General features: G+C 36.8%; 1 protein-coding gene across 13 annotated transcripts in view; it reads right to left on the reverse strand.

Moving 5' to 3' along the window:
* Window positions 1-23,842, reverse strand: part of UTRN (utrophin) — a 496,228-nt gene that overhangs the window by 60,833 nt on the left and 411,553 nt on the right. For all 13 annotated transcript variants that reach the window (XM_082474349.1, XM_082474346.1, XM_082474342.1 and 10 more), the window contains 4 exons: window positions 17,272-17,333; window positions 15,483-15,557; window positions 7,579-7,780; window positions 1,661-1,746 (listed from right to left, as the gene is read on the reverse strand). In XM_082474349.1, coding sequence (XP_082330475.1) covers window positions 1,661-1,746; window positions 7,579-7,780; window positions 15,483-15,557; window positions 17,272-17,333 — 425 coding nt within the window. The remainder of the gene's footprint in view (window positions 1-1,660; window positions 1,747-7,578; window positions 7,781-15,482; window positions 15,558-17,271; window positions 17,334-23,842) is intronic.

Genomic DNA, 23,842 nt, shown 5'->3' on the forward strand with positions numbered 1-23,842 from the left:
AACAGATCACCCTTGCATTTTAATAAGATTCATGATAACTTTGAGGTTGGATTCTCACTCTTTTCAGAGTAAGCTGAGCACCGTAACGTAATTGTTACTTTCAGAGAACCCTAAAGTCTTTTAGGAACACATGAAAACCCCAAATCACAGCTGATTTTTTTTAAAGTCCTTTTCTAATTTGATACACTGATGTTTTCATTAACATTTTTCTTTCCCACTCATTATAGAAATAACTTTTTTAGCTTTGAAAATTATATCTTCTGACAATTATAAGGCTGAAGACAATTTAAGTTCTAGATAAAGTGCCACCAAACAGAAGCCTGTGCAAAGCCTTTTTCTGCATGGCTTACTAGGTTCTGACTCTATCAAGGCACCTCGCCTCCTGATCCTACAGTCAGCTTTTCGTTTCATTTTCGCGGACATTCTTGTCAAACTATCGAAAAAAAAACAAGCCACCATGATCTAGCCCTGGAATTCAAAAACAATTGCCTCACAGCCATCCCAGAAAATAAAAGTATTTTAAAATGTATGTCCACAGAAGATGAAGAACCTAAAATTTATCGGACCTGGGATCAAATATCTTCCTGTTTTTGGTATCTCTCTATTCATGAAATATCCCTCTCCCTCTCCCTCGAAGGTATGGATATATCTGTACAGAATCATATGAGGCTATGCATGGCAGGATCCATTTACTCACATTTTATGGATAAAATTAAATCAAAAAAATGTACAGTAATTAAGAGTTTGGAGACATAGCAGCAATTGCTACCATTTATTCAACAACTGCTATTTCTAGGTACTTTTCACATATGATCTCTAGTTGCTTTCAAAGCAAGAATTACTAGCTTCATTCTTTGTTGAAGAAAATTCACTAAATTGCAGCTCCCTGGAATGTGAAATGGGACTCTTAAGACTACCTCTTAGCTGTCGGTATTCAGTGGAATCATGTAACCTGCCCAGAGTGATCCAGCAGCCACTAAGTGGTAGAGCTGAGATTCGAAGGCAGGTCTCCCTGGCTCCCGAACCTGTCCCTTTCCAAATGTCAAGATGCCCTTCATTAACTGACAGCTAAAAGGTCACCACTGATTTATCTGGTGAATAAGAACAAATATAATGAAATTTAAAAATATATCACTTTATTTTCTTATACTATAAAATATAATTATTTGTCTCACTGTGACTGTAACAGTTCTAGTACATGCTGATTTTCCTAAGCATTGGAAACATACGGAAATAGAAAAGGTTTGGGCTTTAGAGTCAGAAATATCTACGATCTAATTCTAGCCCCACGATTCACTGTCTCTACAGCCTTGACTAGATTTCTAACCTATCCCAAGAATTATTTTTTTCAGCTGGAAAATGGAAATCACAATGCCTACATTATGCGGCAATTATGAATTAAATGAGATATAATCTGCAGTCAGTTCTTACTCCATCAATGCACCTCACATCTTGATCCTATAATCAGCTTTCCATTTCACACAAATTCACATCACTTTGCACTGACACCCTTTGTCTAGCCTCGTACATGTATGATCAGAGTTAAAAAAAAAAAGGGAGCTATTATTACTAGCAAATCATATAAAGTAAGTCTCTAATAAGTTGTTATTATCATTATTATTACTAAAAACATTATTGGTATAAGAAAGGTCTTACATACATCTGTATTTTTCTTCTAAGAGACCTTTGGAGAGAGAGATCAATCCAATCTTCAGACTCTGCACTCTTATTTTTCCAGTCCGACCCCTGAAATTATAAGAATCTCAGTGTGTTAGATGCATTTAAAACTGTATACAGTATGCTAATTAGTTCTGAATATCTATTTCCTTGAGGCTAAACGGAAAAAAAATTGCATCTTAAAAATGCAACTTTCTATTCACTTTTATTAATTAATGTTAAACCCATACCATAAGTTCATGACATATTTTAATAGTATATTTGACTTAGTCTGGAAGAACGTACAGCCTGAAGTCACTTTACGTACACCATATGAACTAGGAAGAACAAAAGAAAGTAAAATGAAAATGCTAATTATAAAGCTAAAAATATTTCATTTTTATAAACACTATGAATTAAAATCTGTTAATAATTATAAATGCAAGATTCAAAATAATAGCTAGAGATATATATAATATGCATGTGACAATACAGCAAGAAAGGTATAATGATATATCTAAAAACAGATGTAAGAAAACTGACTGGAAAATTAACTATAGGTTGAGGGCTTATAACTTGTTGAATACTTAAAAACTTCTCATCTTCATTGATTTTGATCTCTGTCAATGCAGTTTCTATAAATTACTACTGCAATTATAATAGTCAATGATCTTAAACACACAGGTGTGCAATCTTTATTTGGGGAAGTATCAAATCATAATTAAATACAAAACATATTATGCCAATGAGAGACCATTTCAATTTCACTTATAATTTGACTGGAAGAATAATTTTATCTTTAAAAGCATAGAGTTATATTTATTCTGTCTTTTATCAAAGAATAAATGAGTTGTTTACCAAATGTCACACTGTACTAGATCCTGGGGCTGGGGAAAGGGAAATGCAGAAGCTACAAAAATTAATCCATGATCCTTGCTATGAAATAACACACAGTCCAGAAAAAAATCAAGATATAAAGATTTCTATCTTTATTATTTCATATAAACAGGATCAGTTTTCAGTTTCAGCTTTTACTGTTAATTTTCTTATGGTATGTTTTCAATACACAAGTACAACACATTCAAAACCTATAACTAAATGTTTACATAATTACATGAATACTTAAAATTTAGTAATTCATGCTATTTAAAAACATATAAATATTTGTACCATGTAACTTTAATTTTAAATATCCTTATTGTCAAACTGTATTTCAAGTCTGGTTCGTTGATATTTTTACTATTACGACTAATTGATATCTTTCATTCTCAAATTATAAATACTCAATTAAGTTTCTGTAAACATACAATGACATATAAAGTATGAAATAAATAAAAAAGGAAAACATGCTTAGGGATTGGTAAAATGTATTTTCAAAATAGTCCCTCAATAGCCTAGAGTTTATAATCTATACTAAATCATACCCAACAAACATATTGAACCCTTGCTATGTATGTGTACAACATTCAGAATTGACCTATAAAATAACTAATACTTAAATTTTAAAATAAATATAGCCATTATAAGCAGAAACCTAAAGTTTATATACTCATTCCAGTTTCCCACAATTATAGAAATACTAGTTCCAAATTAACCTTAAACTGAGCCATGCTGTGAAGTGTGTTTCTACTTCATATTTTTTAGGTGTTTCCTAATTATCACACGAAAATAGACTATGTTTTCTTCCCTCCAAAAATCAGGAAATTTTATTCTCTGTACACAATCAGACAATAGACTTGAAGAAAATAACAAAAGGCTGTGCAAACAGACTAGTACATGACTGTGGCTAAGGACAAAGTAATCCTTTAAGGGAAAAAAAGATCAAACTGGTACGTATTGGAGGCTGATCTCCAGTCTTTGGTGACAACACCAGAAAGGAACATCATCAGGAAGACTACTGAAAATGTCAACCACCCATTCATGGCACCATCAATGATTATGAAGGCTTACTGTGATCCCAGCATTGGTCTATGTTCCATAGGGACCAAGAGAAAAGTGTAAGACATGATTCCTACCCATGACTAGCTGGAGAGGTGAGACAAGGAAACAACTAGAGAATCATAAGAAAATATTAGACCAATCTTACGCATGGACATAAATGAGGTAATTGTGGCTGACTAGTCATGAATGACTGGTGGTTAGTCTGAGTAGTTATTAGTCTCACAACATTTGATAGAGAAGATAAGTCTAAAATCAGACACTGAAGGCACGACACACCTGGACTATCCTGACTAAGAGAAAGTAGATTATCATAGGAAAAGCCCAGACAAGGGGACAGAGGAAGGGGATGTGAGCACCAGAGGCAGGATTCATCAGGTACAGTGAGAACTTGCATCAAGAGTAAATGGTTGCTAAAGTTGTCCAGGTTATAGGGAGCCAGATGATAGAGGGCTCTGATGTTAAATAAGATATCAGAATTTGAAAGGTAAGAGGGAGTCAATGAAATTTATTGTGAGTGACATAACACAATATTTAGGTATTTGATTCCCTGATAGTTTTCATAAGTAACTCTTGAAATTAATTCAACCAGAAAGATATGTACCTTATAAATAAAATTATATCCACCTTGGAATAGTGGGAAAAATGACTTAACACTGTATCAAATGAGGTTAATATTCTCTGCAGGGACAAAAATATTTAAACCAAGAAATCCAGACTACTGCTTTAAATCTTGATTTAAACAAATTTAATTTCCACTAAATTTAGAAGGAAGATTGTGGAATTAAGACTTTTTAGCCCAGGAAGATGAAGACTGAGAGAGGCTGTGAACTTATAAATGGAATCAATTTTATCTTTATAGTTTATAAAGTCCTTTCTATATATTTATTAGTTCATTTGCCCTTCACAATCACTTATGTATGTGAAGCAGAGCAGATATTTTTATCTCAATTTTTCAGATGAGAAATTGAGATGCCAAAAGTTAAGCTGCTGCCAAGTTTTAAAGCAACCAGAACCAAAAATTTGGATTCTTGTCCTCTACAACAGAAGAAAATAGACTCTCTTTTCAGACAATTCAGAATATTAGGAGTTGGGTACGTGTTAAAAGCTGAAAGAAATAGTAAACAATATAATTTATAAAGTACTATCTTTCTTAGATATGGCAGTATGGTAGGAATAATCAAGTGATTATCAAAAAAGCTGAATATAGTTCCATATCTACTACTAATATGCAGTAGGTGGCTATGGATAAGTTGTCTTATCTCACTGGGTCAGTTTCTCAATCAGTAAAATGAAGAGGGCAGAATGGAAGATCCTCAAAGTCCTGCTGCTTCTAGAATTCTAGGATCTCCTGTGTGTGCATCACTCATTATTTCAAGAGCTGGTTGAATATATTTCAAGGGCTGAAAATACCAGGTCTGGCTGCAACCAAAGCAGTGCAGTAAAAAATACTGCACAAAGCAATGCAGTAAAAAATATATGGTTAATAGATGAATGTCAGATTAACTGAATGAATGGACGGGTTAGATCATGGTACCATTTCCAAGGTTCAGAGACTTCTTAGGGGTCCATAACATCCTGGTGCATTGGATGGAGTAGATCATAATTCCATCAGATTCTCAAAGGAAACTAATGACTTGAAAACAGTTAATAACTTGTTTGGATAAAGGAATAAGTCATAGTTGCTAGAGAAATTTAGGTAATCAACTCTGCCCCTCTGAGACTACCATCATATGAGTAACTGTAATTTTTCCTTAGGTTAATTCATGATATTCCTCTCCAAGGTGGAAAATTCGACTGAACGGACACTGTCCTAACCTAGCATGGTCTTTGCTATATTTCTTTGGCATGGAAGGGAGATAAATCCTAAAAGCTTTTTGTCCTTTAAAAAGGAAAATTTCAAGATACTGTCTTTCTAAATAAGAAACAGTATCTCTGTGTTGCATTTCTCATGTGTTCACATTTGATGGTAGAAAGTGAAAATATGCCAACATTTAACTCCCTAGAATATGAATTACGATGTTTCACATCCTGCTTCCTTCCCAACTAAGTGGCACTATTCCCTTTGGGCTGTCCAGCGAAAACAGCATATGGATGTGTTATGGGCTGAGTTACATCCACCTAAAATTCATGTGTTGAAGTCCTAACTCCCAGTACCTCAAGATGCAACTATATATGGAGAAAGTCTTTAAATAGGTAATTAAGTTGAAATGAAGTCATTAGGGTGGGGACTAATCCAATATGACTGGTGTTCTTAAAGAACATTAGGACACAGACACACACAGAAGAAAGACCATGTGGGAACACAGGGAGAAGACAGCCATCTATAAGCCAAGGAGAGAGGCCTCAGAAGAAACCAACCCTGCTGACATCTTGACTTTGGACTTCCGGTCTCCAGGACTATGAGAAATAAATTTCTGTTGTTTAAGCCAACTAGTCTGTGACACTTTGTTAAGGCAGCCCAAGTAGAGTGCTAGAGCCACAGATAATGCCGAAGCAGGGTGATTTAACATCTTCTCCAGTTCTTCCTTAAAACATGGCTCAAAATACACACCTCTGGCTCTACCATACTCCATAGAGCTTAATGAAGTCCTTAACTAAGTATCCCATGACTTTAGCATTCTTCCTGGGACATAAAATTAAGTTATAGGCTTTGTAGTTAAAACACCTAATTGACTGGTTATTTTAGTGAATTTACTATAGAAAATGTCTCTTAGAGGGTTAAAAAATTGAAGATCAACTTAACAGTGAATTAATGTTAACAGTCATATTTTACCCTAGGAGTATAAAAATTTGCATTAAAATGAAATGTACTGAAAGATATCACACAGGGAGATAGTAAAGCCCACATTCATCATGGTAACAGAGATCCATGCTATCTGTTCTTCAGTAAGTTTATTAAGAGCCTCAAGCACACAATGGCTATTTGATTATTTTTAAAAAAGACAGTGTTATGATATTTGTCAGTATTGAAAGATAAAAGACTTTGCTAATCAAAAGAATAAATGAAATTTTAATTAACTGAAAGCTCTTGAAAGCTCTTGTATCTATCATTTACTTCTTATACAGAATCAGTCAGCTGCTAAACCATGCGTGCATTTATGAACTATCATCCATCTTCTTTCTAAATCAATAAAAAACTGATAAGCACAAATTTTCATACAGCTAATTAACAGAAAATAAAATTTAGAGTCTGACAGAAAAACAATAGTTCTAATTTTCTTATTTCATCTTTGCATACTTTAACCCCCTACCAGAAGAATGAATAATTCTTAATGTTTCAGAAATGTCAGCCCACAGCAGGTCCTTCCAGAATTGATTATTTTACAAACGCATTGTCACATTTAAAAAAGCCAGATTAATGGCAAATGAGTTTTGCTGAAAGCTGGGAGTGCCCTTTATGTAACAGTGAGCATCTAATTAAATTACAGATATTGGAGTGTCCTAAAGTATAAATTATTTAAAACACCATATATACACATAACCACCACTGTAATAAATAAAGCTAATACCAAAAGAGAAATTAAATCCTTTTAATTGCCAAATTGCTCTTAAGTTGTCATACAAGAAATGCAGAGTGGATTATTATGAGCCAACAAATTTTAAAATTAATAACAATAACTACAAAATTTTGTCTTTTGAAAAAAGAAATACTATAAAACATTATGGAGGAAGGAAATCGGACTTCTTTCCATTAGGTTTCCCCTAGCATGGTGACTAAAAACACTACAAATTTGACAGGCTTTATAAATTAAAGCAAAATCTTAAAATCATAGATGGACATTCTTTTTTGTTCTATTGTTGGTTAAGAGCTCAATTTTTGCAAAGTCGTTCCTTTTCAACAATTAACATAAATATTTCCACTGGGAAAAGGACTTTGAAAGAAAGTATTTTCTTAAAAATTCACTTTAAAAATTTAGACATTTTGCACTATCAACATATTTCACCCAATGACTGTATTTTAATGGGAAAAAATGCACTTACGTATCATATACATTGAGTAGCCAGTTGAGACACATATCGACACAGAGAGGAACGTTGACCAGATTTTTATGCATTTGTTCAAGGCCATCATAAATTGTTGTCAGACAGTTGACGACATCTGGAACACTAAGAAGCTGATCGTTTTGGTTCAGCTTGTGCTGTTTGAAAACTTCATTTGTTGTATTCAACTCTAAGAGATCCACTAATCAGGTGAGAAAAAGGAATATGCACAGTCATTACATTATAGAACAACACTGAAACAAAACCACTGCCAGTCCTGAGTTTTTAGCTTGATTCTTCAATTTAAGAATCTATCCTTTTTAGCTAATTTCAATTTTTAAAGAAATAAATAGCATTTCCATTCTTACATCTCTAAACTCTTCTTTTATCCACATCTCTTATGTTTATGCTTTTGAATCTAAACTCTGCCACTTTTCAATATGACCTCACTTTTCACTCTTTGGAATATAAATTTTTCCTACTTTACTTTTCTGGCTTTCCTCTCTTCAGCTTCTTTGTACTTTTAAATGTAGGAAAGCATAAATCTCTAAGTCTAATCCTAACGGTAGAACATCTAAAATACGACATTGCTCTTTCTCCTAACTTTTGAGAGCAGCCAGCTCACCACTCTCTCATTCATCCTTTATACCACTGTGTAACTGATCATTCTTAAACAGTTTCTCCACATGTACATCATGAGATACAAAGTTCACTGAAGTTATTCTGTTAATAAAACAGGTTTGGAGAAAAATAATAGTTCTCCACCACCTACTGAATCAAGCCTGGTCTGTAAGTCCCTCAAAATCTGGCTCTAACCTGGGTTGCTTCCCATGATCCTTTGGCACATAGGCAACTTGTAGCTAGGTAGGATTATAGGAGGTTCACAGTACAGGTCCACCCATCCACGGCTCTTCATGTATTTGCTCCCATTCCTTACCCTTCATGGACAGAACCTCTACAGTGGGCATGGCTGGTGCTAGACTATGCAGGGTGGGCACATAAGGATAAAGTGGAGCCCTGCTCTCGAAGATGGCCAGTCTGAGAAGCAGGATAAGCATACTGATAACTTCACTAAAAGGGGTGGAAATGCCCTACAAGAAGAAGACATAAATTTCTACGAGAACTATTACTGCTAGGGGAGTGGAAGGAGAATAGAAAAAGCTCCCTGGGAAGGTGGGATTTGAAATGGACCTTAAAAAATAGCTAAGATACAAGAGATCCATATAAAGCAAGGAAAGAATTCCAGGAAGAGAGAACTGCTTGAAAAAAGACAAGAATTCGAGGAAGTCTAGGCAGCTCTGAGAACCGATGATGGCAGTGTGGTCACACATGGGTGGCACATCGTTACCGTGAGTAAACGCACAGAGCTCAGGGGGCAGGCCATGTTGGCCTAGGGGGCGCCCTCCAAGGCCAGGAGGAAGAGTTTAGACAAAGAGAAGAACATTACATAATCTTTCCTTTCAATCAACTTTGAGTCCTTCATTAGCTAACTGAAAACAGGAAAACATATTAGATTATCAAACTGCCATGTATCTATACATTTACTGAGTGTGGCGGTGACTCTTCTAAATCTAAACATATAGGTTTGGAAAATTACAGAACCACATGAACTTAAGGTCTGCTCATGGAAATGACTGCTTTATAAAATTCTTCCCCATCTCCATACTTAACTTTTTAACGTTAAAAAAATAAACTTGGGAAAACTTTTTTTAATATATAAACAACTACTTTCTCTTTGCATGATACACAACTGTTCCCTCAAAAGTATGACATATTTTGACAGTTAAGTAAAATGAACAAATAGCTTCCTTTGTATTCTTCTATTTTTAACCATTGAATAACCACTAATTTTGAATTTTTTAAAGACATTTATGAAATGTGTCTAGCTGCTTAAATACCATAGAATGATTTTTTTCCCCAAGTTATCTACAATGGAAAAGAACTGCTTTAAAATTATGCAGATTAAAATTATTTTTAAAACAACTCAACAGAGAAGTCATTTTTTTTAAAAGAGAGAAAGACACAAATATAGAACACACAAGTGTGGACAAAAGATGAGTCCATTTTCTTTAGATGTCAAATACATCACTGGTAAAATTTCAGCTAATTACAAAAGTAACCTGTATAAGCTTCACATGAGTTCGAGATGGTGTCAGAAAAAAAAAAAAGAACCATCTGGAATTTTCATTGTCATTTGTACCTCATTTCTTGGCGCTGTACACTATTTTCAATTATAAACTTCCAGAGGGCAGGAGTAAAATTCAAATTCGTTCTTCACAGTACTTGACAAAGAGAAGTGCTTAATAAATGACAGTGGCCACAGAACTATAATTCCTCATAGATATAAAGAAACATATTCAAATATTGCCAAAATGCTCTAAGTTTTCTGAATTTCAACACTAATTATCCCAGCAACACAGCACTATTACATCCCTACATGGCCTAAGGGTGACAAAAGACCAAATTCCAAAAAGACCATTTCCTGAATCAGGCTGTTCTTGTATTTCTTCTGGAAAAGCCTCCTTTGTGATACACTTTGTAGCTGTGACAGTAATTTGCCACATCCCACAGACTATCATGTCTTCAATTTTTAGTGATTTACTCTGACACTTTGCCTTCGTGCTTAAGCCAGGATTACATCTCCCTGAAGTGTGTCACATTTAGGTACCTTTAAAGACTGACTACATTTAAGTCACAGAAAATTATGATTTTCTCTTTTCAAAGGGAGACAAATGACAGCTCAGTCGTGCAGCAAATGAAACAAATAGCAGAATCACTTTCTACCAACTTTCAGGCTTTTCTTTAAGCCCACAATGAGGCAAAGGGGGTTGAATGGAATTGGATCATCATTCTCCTGTTCTGCAAAAACACACACTGTTTAGCATCCGACCTTGGGCTTCTATGACTCTCCTCTCTGTCTGACTGTCCCTTCTTAGCACATTTCCTATCTCCTCTTCCCTGGACAGCTCAGAAAAGTCAGTGGCACTCAAGGTCTCATGTCTGCCCTTTCCCTCTATAAACCTGATGCTCTCATTCACTTTCATTACTACAGTTATTACTTCTCTCTGGATGACTCCAGGTTCTGTTTTCTCATCCTGATCTCCTGCTTGAATACCTGATCCACATTCCCGCTGCTTTGTTCCCAACCAGAGCTATATTAGCGTCTTCCAGGAATCTTCACCTTAATATGTCCAAATAAAGGTCTTGCCTTTTTGTTATGCAGAAATCCAGTAATGCTGTTACTACACAGACCATGAGTCTGCAAATCCCAAGATATCCTACCACTCTCCTTCTTGCACACTCTGCAATCTATCAAGTACCAAATCCCCCCAATTATTAGCTCTCCTTCCTCCTTACAAATCCATGCCCTCATCTCCCCTCCTATGCTCAGCCTCCATCACCTTTCACCTGAACTCTTTACTTGTCCTCTCTTCCCTTGGTCCTTTGATCTTAGATATTGCCTAATGCATACATCCACGATTGGCCCTATGTCCTAACTTACACAAAACAGAAAACTGTTCTATAGCACCCCAATCTATAAAGAAAATATCCAAACATTAAACACAACATTGTGAGAGCTTGAGGAACAAAAAACTGAGGGAATCAGAGAAGATTTCATTAAAAATGACCTTGGGGCTTCCTTGGTGGCGCGGTGGTTGAGAATTTGCCTGCCAATGCGCAGGAAACAGGTTCGAGCCCTGGTCTGGGAAGATCCCACGTGCCGCGGAGCAACTGGGCCCGTGAGCCACAACTACTGAGCTTGCACGTCTGGAGCCTGTGCTCCGCAACGAGAGAGGCCACGATAGTGAGAGAGGCCCGTGCACCGCGATGAAGAGTGGCCCCCGCTTGCCGCAACTAGAAAGAAAAGCCCTCTCACAGAAACGAAGACCCAACACAGCCAAAATTAAATAAATAAATAAATAATTTTTAAAAAAAGTGATCCCCACTTAAAATAAATAAATAAATAAAATAACCAGCTCAAAAAAAAAAAAAAAGACCTTGAAACTGGACCTAAACCAATTTTAAGGACATTTCAGAATACTGGACAAACTAGCTCATAAGCTACTCCATTTAGACTCCATTATTACATGATGTTCCCTGAACTCCATCCAAGCCTTTGATTCTTATGAATATAACTCCCTTCCTTCTTACCCTTGATTACAGCCATGTGCCTAACTCCTGTGTGGCTTTTAGATCCTGGCTGATATGCTTCCTACTCAAGGAAGCTTTGCCTTACTCTTCACAATGAAGGGAATCTCTGCCAGTATTTCCCTTTGATTTCTCTGTTGCTGCCTAGCACATAAAGTTTTTAAATCAAAACACAAAAGAATATGTATAATACATATGTGTGGTCTAAAGAAAAATAATAGAACAAGCTCCCATTAATTCATTACACAGCTATAGAAACAGGCTATCACTGTATGTTGGAAGCTCGTTGGAAAAATCTCCTTAATTACATCCCCTCACAATCACAGGGAGAACCACTAATCTTTGTATTTCACTTTTAATTTCTGAAAGTATATATGTGTCCCTAAATAACAGAGCACTTAGTTCTGCCTGGTTTTGAACTATATAAATAAATGGAATCAAATTGTACAAATTTCTTCTGCTACTTGATTTTTTTCACGCAACTTTATAATTCTAAGATTCAACCATGTTGATGCTGATTACTAGTTTATTTTTGCTGATGTATATCATATTTATGAATATGCCAAAATGAAACAAATGTTACTATTAATAAGTGCTACTATAAATCCTATACATATTTCCTGGAGTACTCCGATAATTTTCAAACTCAAAGCATTCACTCATGGGGACTTCCCTGGTGGCACAGTGGTTAAGAATCCGCCTGCCAATGCAGGGGACATGGGTTCGATCCTTGGTCCAGAAGGATCCCACGTGCCGCAGGGCAACTAAGTCCGTGTGCCACAACTACTGAGCCTGTGCTCTAAAGCCCGCAAGCCACAACTACTGAGCCTGCGTGCCACAACTACTGAAGCCCGTGCACCTAGAGCCCGTGCTCCACAACAAAGAGAAGCCACCGCAATGAGAAGCCCGTGCACTGCAACAAAGAGTAGCCCCCGCTTGCTGCAACTAGAGAAAGCCTGTGCGTAGCAACGAAGACCCAACGCAGCCAAAAATAAATAAATGAATAAATAAATTTATTAAAAAAAAAATCATTCACTTGTGTCCTAGGAGACTGCTCTGTGCCAGAGATTGTATGAGGCCTGAAGTGGAGAAGAAAGCAGACTCAGCCCTCACATGAAAGCTTAGCTCATTTGGAGAGACAGATGGTAAGTAAGTAAATACACAGAATATGAAATATTATGACAAGTGCCACATAAGGAAAGAACGGAATCTATGACATGGAAAATCAGGAGTGACCTAGTTTGGAGTAGAGTAGCCAAGAAAAGACTCATTAGAGATGGGTGAGTTAAACTAGGACCTAAAAAGGAAAAGAACGCACCAGCCACAAAGAGCTAAGACAGGAGCTCTTCAGGCAAGAGGAACAAAATACAGAGGTCACCATTTCAATGTCCACTAGAACTGTGAGAGCCCACCGTGGGCTGTGGTGAACGAGGTGAATGGAGAGACCGGCCAAGGCAAAGGCCGTTCTGTGCCGAGGGCAGCAGGATCTGTTGTAAGCAGGGGGGTTGTGTCCACGTGTAACGTGCTATCTCCGAATTTACGTTCCTTGAGTGTGGGAACCAAGTCTTTTTATATTGTTTTATCTCTTGCACAGTCTTGGAGTCCGATACATAAATGAACAATGACAGTAAAAACAGTGTGCCCTCTTTGTTAGGACACTGTGCTGGGGGGAGATTTACATGAAATGAGAGGCAACCGTTGACCTAAGGCAGGTGTCAACACAGATGGGGCAATCCTCCTCACATTATCTGTCACACAAAGCCACGCAAGAGGTGCTGATGGGAGAAAAAGTCGTTACAGGCCATCATAAAGTTCTGGAAAAACTGGAGGCAGGTGGGATTAGCTTGTAAATGTTTCCAAAAGAAGTAAATTTTTAACAGAATTGGGGAGGACTAAAGGGTTACAGACGATTGCAGAGGAAGAAGGGTCAGGGCACTTCGAGTAAACAGAAAGGATGGGAGAGGAGGAAGCAGATTAATCATAAACAGGTAGCTGGATCAGTGGTGCCAAGGCCCCACTAGGAGGGCAGTGGGGTCAGGAGGCAGCGGGGAAAGTGGTAGCCAGGTGGCCCTAAGGACATCACCGCGAACGTTTACAATCGAACACAACCCAGCATATTTCTAAGTGTGCGTTACTAAATGTAGTTTAGTTTAGAGGTGGGAAGCATCTCTCTTCTGCTCCCCTCTGGTTTGGAGGGATGAGCTGAAGGATGGAGTTTTTTCTTTAGGACTCGAAAAAACCCACAGAAGAAAACAGCAAATGCGTTAATATGTTTATCTGCCCAGAAGTATTACTAAAAACTGGGCCCATGTTCACAGTGATAAAAGCAGTCTCCCATCAATGGAGATTTTGTGGCTGAGTCATCTGTCCTCATTTTATAGCTCATCAGGCCTGAGAAGCCCTTCCAGGTCTGTCAGCTGGATTCTGGACATGCAGCTGAGTCTCTTTCAAAACTGCTGTCACCCTGGCCCGACTGAGCTCACTGAAATCCCTTCTGAGTGCTCCTAATTCACTTCCTATTCCCTTATGGCTCAACATACAGATCACTAGCCAGAGTGTGCTGGCTTTATATTTTGGGACTGGTCACTCTGCCATACTTGCTGTGACCACTACAACCTACCAATGATCTCTGGGGCTCCGAGGATTATGGGCTTCTAGGCCATCTCAGCCTCTCGTCCATCGCCTAATCTGGAGGTGTTTTTCAGCCCTTCAGACAGCTCTTCCACACGTAGCTTGTTTTTCTTATTCTAAAGCTTTGCGTTACTATATTTTCTCGGAATGATTCTACACTTCTCTTTCCTCAGCTCTCCTCATGTGACCAGCTTAAAATGTACTTCTAATTTCTACTGACTTAACAGAGCAGGTCTTTAACCTTAATATATCATTTTTCTAAGGGTATTCTGCAAAGCTTCACTGAACAGCCTAGACGTACAACAACTGTTAACAAAAGGCAGCAAACAAGGCTATTTGGAATTATTCAAATTATGCTGTTGTAAACGTATAGGCAAATGTTACTTTCCATATTAACTACCTGACAAAGCCTAAATGTTCTTTGAGTAGACTCAATCATTAAAACTGCAACCACAAGTAGAATGCAGACAGCTTAAATCTATATTCTATTACAAGCATTCATACATATACTTAAATTTAGGTTATGGGGAAAGGCATAATCCTTTAGTAAAACTATCACAGACTATCACTCTGAACATACTCTCTACAGGTTAAAGTTCATGTTGACAACATTAAATGTCTCAAGACATGTTTAAATGAACACAGAGCCCTTTATCTAATATTCTAGGTACCAGTTCAAATTTGGATCAGGAATGCCATTTTTCAGTGTTTCTTTATCATATGATTGCATTGATTCAAACTGTTTGGAATCCTACACTTCCAAATGAATCCAAAGTACTAAAAAGGCAATGATCTACTACTTTGATTCCTTGATTTAATCCTTTTAAATTGGGTGGCAGCATAATTTTTGAAAAAGCTTTTAATGTGACCCCTGTATTTTGGTTAATTTCGTTCTCCAACTGAGAATGGCATATGTTCATTGATTTTACTACTGCACGCATGCTGATGGGGCAAATAATAAGGCATTCAGAGAAACACAGCCAACTCCTTGAGTGAAGTACACTGAAAATCAGATTAACTCCACAAACACATCACCCTCTTCATTTATCTTTGTCTTAAAAAAAAAAAAAACAAGAAAGGCAATCCAAATAACAGAGTGATTAACTTTGGCAGAATAAACTCACAACATAGTGCTTTTTGTAGTCTTCGGATTTTGATGGCTGTACGGTAGGCAGAGAAACGTACATTATTCAGGTCAGCTGAAATGGAAAATGGAACACATTCAAAAGCATGCTTATGATTTAACTTACATTGCATGGCAAGAATATATTTGTTTACTTCAGTGATGGAAAAGTATTATGTCTGTTCACATGAAAAGGTCTATTCCTAAAATCTACAACATTTAAGAAAATAATTTAAAAAAAATTTTTAAAAAAATTAAAAAAAAAAAAAAAAAGAAAATAATTAAAGTTCATTAGCACCATGGTAAGATACTTTCCAAAGCAGTGCTACACAGATTTCAAGAAAGCATTTTCAAATAGGAAACGGAGGGAAATGAGGAAAAGGAAACACAGCCTGTTGACTTTCCATGGCCTAATAAATACATCCCACTGTAGGCTGAGGGCCCTGCCTTCTCTACAGCTAAGAGGGACCCTCCTCCAGGGCATTTTCCCCAAGGACAATCAGTCTTCTGTCAACTAGGCTGTCCATCTCACTACTCACAAAGCTAGTCTTATTTCTAGGCTCCTTCTGTCCTGATCTATTTGCTTCTTCTGCCCTTTTATCAATCTGGTTAAAATTATACTATAATCAATACTCAAATCTTTAGAAACAATAGATTAACTCCAGTTAATAATACTGTATTGTATATTTAAAAGTTGCTAAAAGAGTAGATCTTAAAAGTTCTCATCACAAGAAAAAAAAATATGTAACTATGTTTGATGATGGATGTTAATTAGACTTAACTGTGGTGATCATTTCACATATACACAAATATCGAACAATTACGTTGTACACCTGAAACTAATATAATGTCATATGTCAATTTTATCCGAATTTTTAAAAAATCTTAAAGATTTAGCATCAAGTTGAGAAAGAAAAGACACTGGAATTTCTTTCTCTGTCTCCTTAAAGACAGAGTAGCCGTATGAGAGACTAGAAGAGTTAGAAGAAAACTCAGAAATCATCAACATTGGCGCCTTCGTTTTACCAACTAAACAATCCAGTGGCTTTTCTCTTGCTTGATAACCGTTGCAGCTGTCCTCACCTACCCAAACAGAAGCTCACACAGAAGCCTGATATTTAACGAGATGAAAAGGAGTGCCCCCTCCTTGCTGAAATGGGAGTGGGCATGAGAGCTTTGGGGTGCCACTCTCCCTCTCCAGCAGCAACTCAGCCCCCGCCAAAAGAAAACTCTTTCAAAGCCACTGGAATGACCTAAGGGAAGCAGCTAAATAATCAGTTCAAAGTCACATTCTACTAGAAATCTACAAGGTCCTAATTCTCATCTCACGTGTTTTCATGTATTTTTATATTAAAATGAATTTAGCTTTTAATGACAACTTAGACAAAATGAAACTAGGCAAGCTAATTTAATAATATTTACTAAATATAAAGTGAGTGAAAAGCACATTTAAAGCAGTGGATTAGAGGCTGCTGTACCCTAATTGTTTTTGTTTTCACTCAAAGCTGAAGTTTAAGACGACTCAATATGAGAGAGGTAAAACAAATTACACTACTTTTAAAATCAACCTTCTTTGGCTCACACCATTTCAAACCCTGCATTCTCTTAAGAAGAAAGGTAAAATCTGTTTATTGCATTGACCTTAGAAATTCAACTGCTTTCACATGCCCATGACATGATCCTTTAAACATAACATGCCATGTAAGGAAAGATGGTGACTAGTGTCCATTTAATATACAACCCTCAGTTGTTTAGGTTAATTCATTACAATTAACTAAAATAACACTCACCAAGAGATTGAAAGAGTTCAGTCATTTTAGGATGATCCCAACAGGTTGTCTGTGTTTGATGACTGGAAAAAAATAGTAATATATTTAAATAAAGGAATGTATAAAATAATAACTGTCACACAGAAAATATGTAAATAGGATTTTTATTCAAATTTTTAAGATACATGCAAAATTATCCCCCGATGGATCACTCAGAAACCTGATGCCCAATTATTACTTAATATTTGAAACAATAGATTTTTATTTGAGCAATTATATCATGAAACTATAGATGAAATAATTTTCTTTATCTATTTCAAAAAGCATTACAGCTAAAGATTAAAACCTAGATATAAAATGTGACTGTCATGGACCCTGGAGCCTCAGCCTTGATGTAGCCAGATCAGTGTAGGCTCCAGAATAATTCTACTCATGTTCGGTAGATATAGATGCTCATTTAGAATAAATCCTCTGAGAGCAGAAGTGCTCTGAAGAGGTGCTAAACTTTAGAAGTCCTAATCAGATTTCCAAAGAACAGAGAAATAGTTTAACTGTGAATAACATCTCCACCTCACAATCTACTGAGTCTTCCCCCTCTTTAACCTTGAGTCTTTCTTTCTTCAGTGTAAATTTGCCCTTTTTCCCCATGGGGACTCACTCAGAAACCTAGAGTTGGTACAAAGCTTATCTTAAGCTGAAGACATCTGAGAGTCAACAAATGCAGAAAGAAGCCTTGTCAGAGCTTCCTTTATCTGACTTAAAAGTAGCATCTTCTTGGAAATGAGGCTACCATAAATCCTCTTAGGAGAGTTTCAGGGCTATGAAGAAGACAGAAAAACCACTAGCACCTGCATAAACAAACATTATCACAAACTTTCTTATCTCATGTTTGTTCTCCTAAAGAAACACATATCTTTCCTAAAGAAACCTACTGGTTCTTCTCATAGGAGCCTTTTCTCCCCAGTTCCTTTCCCCTGCTAAATTGAATATATAAGCCCCAAATTCCAACCTCCTTTTTGAGTTACTCATCACTGTATGCAGATTGCATCCATAAATAAACTCTTTTCTCTGCTAATTTGCCTTTTGTCAGTTTAATTCAGAGGCCACCAGAAATTGAACCTAAGAGGGTAGAGAAAAAAAATGGTTTCTCCTCCCTGATATGCTCTTCATGAGTATCTGGATTCTCCACTCCCCTTACATATGTGTTTCTCTTTTGTCATTTTAACTTCACACTCCTCTCTCAGCTCTCAGACTCCCCTGGTTAACCAGTATTTTTTACAGGTATTGGAACAGTTTTCCTCATGATCTTATTCTTCACTTTAGAAGCAAGTTTTTATACTTTCTCTTTTTTTGTAAATTCCAAAACTAATTAGAAGTTTTTGGGAATAAGGTAAGGGTAATAATACAGATCAATGTAGTTCTTACATTAGGTTCCTTCTTTGTATGTGTGTGTGTGTGTGAGTGAACACCTCTTCGGTGGGTCAGTGGCCTTTTTAAAAAATAGTTTACTGTCCATTATCTAGGTCAGAATAGAGAAATAACATTTAATAGTACTCCAAAGACTTCTTGGATGACACTCAGTTTTTATAAAACTGTTTAGTAAGCTAAGTGAAATTGCACAGTACACAAGAGACAGTGATATTAAAATATTCATACAATCAAATTTCAGGGAAATTATTGTTTAAAACCTATGTAATATATCAAGAAGTGGGGCATGTAACTGCGAAAAGAACATAATCGATGTTATTGTACACAGGTAACAGAACCCCCAAACAACTCATAATTTGCTTTGAAAAATACTTCAAGTTTAGATTTGAAATTAGGTATGTAAAATGTCCTGGAAATTCCAAAATCTCAAACAAAATAACATATGTTCAATGTGAAGGTCTGTCTCTGGAAGAGCTGGAAAGTTGTCTGATTCCTCTACCGGGTTCCTGACACCAATGCGAAGGCAAATATTTCCAAATATTTTGCTACCAAACACCAACCAAATCATCATTCTACCCTTTGACTATCTAAATTGCTCCAAAGACCACAGAGAAAGCACCAAAGCTGTGTGCCCTGATATTTTTACTGTTCATAGTGTGGCCCAAAGCTTGACAGAAATGCAGAATCTCAGACCCCTAACTGTACTGAACCAGAATCTTCATCTCATCAAAATCTCAAGTGATTCATATGCACATTCAAGTTTGAGAAGTGCTGACCTAAAAGGCTCCTAATACATGAATGAAAGTACAAAATAAAAATAGAAAAGAAATCTCCAAGTTTTGCTAATAAAACAACCTCCTCCCTACTATTAGTAAGAATTAAAGAAGAAAAAAAAGAATTAAAGAAGGATTTGCTGAAAATACAGTATAATGGAAAGAAATTCATCACAGGCTCCCAGTTTTAAGAGAGCCTACCAGTATTCACTTGATCTCTTGTCTCTTCTCTGGAGTAATTTCAATCCCCATGGCAACACTGCTGCTCAGAGATAGGCATCCCATCGTGAAGGACCAAACCAGGCTCAAGGACCAAACCAAGGTTCAAGAACCAAACTAAAACTATGAGTAATGCAGAGCCAAACTTTATACTGAAACAACAAATATAAGTACACTTTCTCTAGAATCACAAGTGTTGTGCTTTGGCAAACAACCTCTATGGTACCACAAGGGACAAACACCGCCGAGCAGTCAGACAGAGGACTGAGAATTCCATGAGAACACCCGCTTGCTAATGGCTCTTTTTAGTGAAACCACCACTAGGAGCTGAGGGAACACACACATTTGGCAAACAGATGGAAGGAGGGAAGCGGCACCTCCCTTTGTGAATTCAATACCAGTTGATTCATTAGGCAGAACTGCCAACGCTGAAAATAAACACAGCCTCTCGTTACAAAAGTACAACTGCAGCTTACCAAACAGCAGTTAAAAAAAAAAAGTAGTAGATGCAGTTGGCTGTTGGATTTTCTTTCTTTCATTCTTTCTTTTTTTTTAAGTTGGGGAAGGGTTTTAAAGCAAAATCCACACTCAATCCAAAGGCTCCAAGTATTTGAACAGCTGCAGATTGGTCAGCTCATCCTGCCAAAATGCTTCCAGCCCTCCCAGAGGAGGCAACCAAAACAGAATAAAAGAAGCATTTTCCCCCCAAAATAACAACAGTTTAGGTTCTGGCCAATCTCAAATATGAAAGAGGAGTAGAACTTAACATTGCACAGCTTGATAAACTATAAAATAAAGTTGCAATTTTGTTACTAAAGATCCTCTTTGTAAGAGGGAACAGACACAGGAATCCGTCCAAGAATAAAACGAAAAATTAAAAATCTAACCAAGCATCAATTAGGAGTTAAGTCCAAATCACATGAGGCAAACAACAGAGAGAATATGTAACATATAACTAACTAGGGTGCCCAGCCAGACCAGTTTTGCTTGCATGGGGAAAAATGGTGAAGCCTTTGATGTGGGCCAGAAATTAGTGAGTGATACACCTGTGTAGCTGAGTTTATCTTTGGGCTATTTTAAACTCTGCAAAATGAAGAAAACTGATAGTAATGCAAATGGTATTTTGTCCACAGAAATGCAAATTGTGTCCACTCAAATGCAGTTGATTATTGTCCTGATGGATACTGACCAATTTGTCAGCTTTGCATCCATCGTTAATTCATTTTAGCATCCCTAACTTGACTATGAAGACTAGTACTTAGTATTCTCCTTGGAACCTGTTATAACTTCTTACCCATTCCCTTATTAATTAGTGAGTTGAATGAAATCTTTGACACATGCTCTTTTAATATTTGTACAAGTCAAGATTTTACCTAGTTTAAATTTTATTAAAATTAAAAAAATTTTTATTTTTAATTGAGATACAATTGGCATATAACATTGTGTAAGTTTAAGGCGTACAACATGTTGGTTTGATATATTTGTATATTGCAATACGATCACCACTGCAGCGTTAGCTAACACCTCTATCACATCACATAATCATCATTTCCTTTTTTGTGGTAAGAACATTTAAGGTCTAGTCTCTTAGCAACTTTGAAGTTTTTCATACAGCATTGGTGTCTATAAATCACTGTGCTGTGTATTAGATCTCCATTACCTAATTTTTAAAATTATCCTTCAACACCTGGGACAGTTCTGGTTTATACCTGCTGTCACATATAATTATTAAAGTGCCCCCGTACTCTTAAGTGTCCCAGTTGGGATAACACATGACCCTAGAGTTTATGGACTTTGAGGAAATATTAAATCAGTAAGGTTAATAAGTAGCATATGCTTCTACCTATTCTTATTCATAATGTATTCTCACAAACCACAGAAAGTTAAACACAAATAAGATTGTACACCAATGAATAGAACACAAAGAATGTTGTGTCACAACACTGCCCAGTATATAAGACAATGAACCAACAGCAATTTACATGTAACGTTGATAAGATACTAATGTCTGGGCGAAGGCTGCTCTGGGGAAGGTACTTTTTAAACGCATTTGTTCTCATTAGAGTGGTCTCATTTTTTCCATTAAAAGATGTTGAGATGGGATCCTGGTTATCCAAAAACTGACACTTTGCCAAACACACTTACTTGTTACTTATCTATCCAATTTTATGTTTGAAACTGGATTTTGTGGGTTTTGCCATTTATCATTCCATTCCAATTTTAAAGGCGTATAAGAGAAAAAAACTGTAGGTGAGTGAGTTAGTTAAAAATACAAGTGTGAGAAAAAGAATAGGTATAATGCTCTGGATAAGACAATCACAGAAAGAGAAATATTTCTTCTTTGCTGTACATAGTGGAAGATAACACACTAGGTGAGGATGTATAATATTAATTACAGTAATAGTCTACTATTTGAGTGCTCAATTTGTACCAGGGACTCTTCTAAACTCTTTCTATGTGTAACCTCAAATCCAAACAATAATTCTGAGTTTGGTGCCAATATTATCCCCACTTTACAAATGAAGGAAACTAGGGCAAACTTAGATAACCTGCTCAAGGTCACAGTTAGTAAAGAGTGGAAATGGAATTTGAACACAGATGGTCTGATTTAAAGCCTGAGTTCTTAATATGGAAGTGTACTTGCACGATTGGGGTTTTAAAATATTTCTGATGAATCTGTCTAAATTTGAGTCTGAGGTCCATCATTATAATCATTACAAACAACCTCGTCTCTCTTGCTTCTCTCACTCCTGGCAAAACCCAAGCATGGATCAGCTCAATTACTTGCCTTCTCTGGACGGGAGCAGCTGTGCATGAATACAGCTGGAGAAAATCACTCAACAGACAGACTGATTTTACTTTAAGCATTTGACTTCAAACCTCAAATGTCCAAGTGCTGGCAAATGAACTACATTCCCTAATAAATGTGCCTCCAGAGACCAAAACAACAATTTACTACAGCCATTTCTTTCCCCAAACCTAAGTATGTTTCCTGGCCTGCCTAAGTATCATTTAACTGGATCTCACACTTCATTGTAAAAACTAAAAACCATCAGACTAGAATTCCTTCATCTTCCCACCACTGAATCAATAAACTTCCCTCCATCTGCCAAATTGCCTTTTTCCCCCTTTTTAAAATGAGGAGTGATCCCCTCTCCTATCAAAGGTTCTTCCCAAAGATTTCTAAACAACTCTTGTGTAGTTAATCCACGCCTCTCAATAAGACTAGTCTCAGAATGTAAATGTTGAAGGGTCTGCCATCCTTAATATCTCTCTCTCTCTCTCTCCCCACCCCCCGACAACAACACACCCCCTATCTTGCATCTATATTTCCTGCTAGCTAGCACCCCTTTTCTCTTCTTTACAGACAAAATTCTCAAATGAACAGTCCACATCCTCATGTCCCATTCAGGACTCAACCCACTTCTATTTGATTTCTAACCTCACTCCTCCACCCAAACTGGTCCTGTCAAAATTATCAGTAAACTCCATGTTGTCAAGTGGAATGCCTGCTTTTCTGTCTTCAGCTCGCTAGACCTCTCCTCACAAGTGGGGGGAAATAAGGAAGAGACAATAAACTTCACAAGTAAGTTACACAGTATAGTAGAAGCTGAGAGGTGCTGTGTAAAAAATAGAATCTCCAGAATGAAGTTGACACAGGCGAAATGTAGGCTCTTCAAACACCCTCTTTACATATACTTATACAAGTTATATATAGGAATCAAGCAGGGCTCCCAAGTAATCAAATTTGCATTCAGGTGACTAAAGCATAAAGACTGAAAACACATTCTGGCAACCTGATGTGATGTCATTTATCTGAGTAATATCTTTTTCAAGACCTAAGAGGTAACATTTTGGAATTTTTAATCCCCTCAATCTTGGTTTCATCGTGCATGAATATATGAAGAATATGGAATACTCCTATCAGTAATATTGATTCTTTCTCTGTGTGTGTGCTTGTGTGTTTGTGTGTGCTTGTGTGTGTGACTAGGGTTGAGGGGCCTCTGGGGAGGGGGCAGGGGCAGCACATGAGGATGCTGTGTGAGGGTAAACGTATATGTTCCTCAGGTTATATGTAACTTCTTGAACCTTCACAAACACTTTCTACCATTCTCTAGTCTTTTAAAGGCAGAAAATCCAAGGTTATACTTTTGGAAACATAAGAATAAATC

The sequence above is a fragment of the Balaenoptera physalus genome (genome assembly GCF_965194825.1).
Source record: "Balaenoptera physalus genome assembly, chromosome: 9".
Classification (NCBI taxonomy): domain Eukaryota; kingdom Metazoa; phylum Chordata; class Mammalia; order Artiodactyla; family Balaenopteridae; genus Balaenoptera; species Balaenoptera physalus.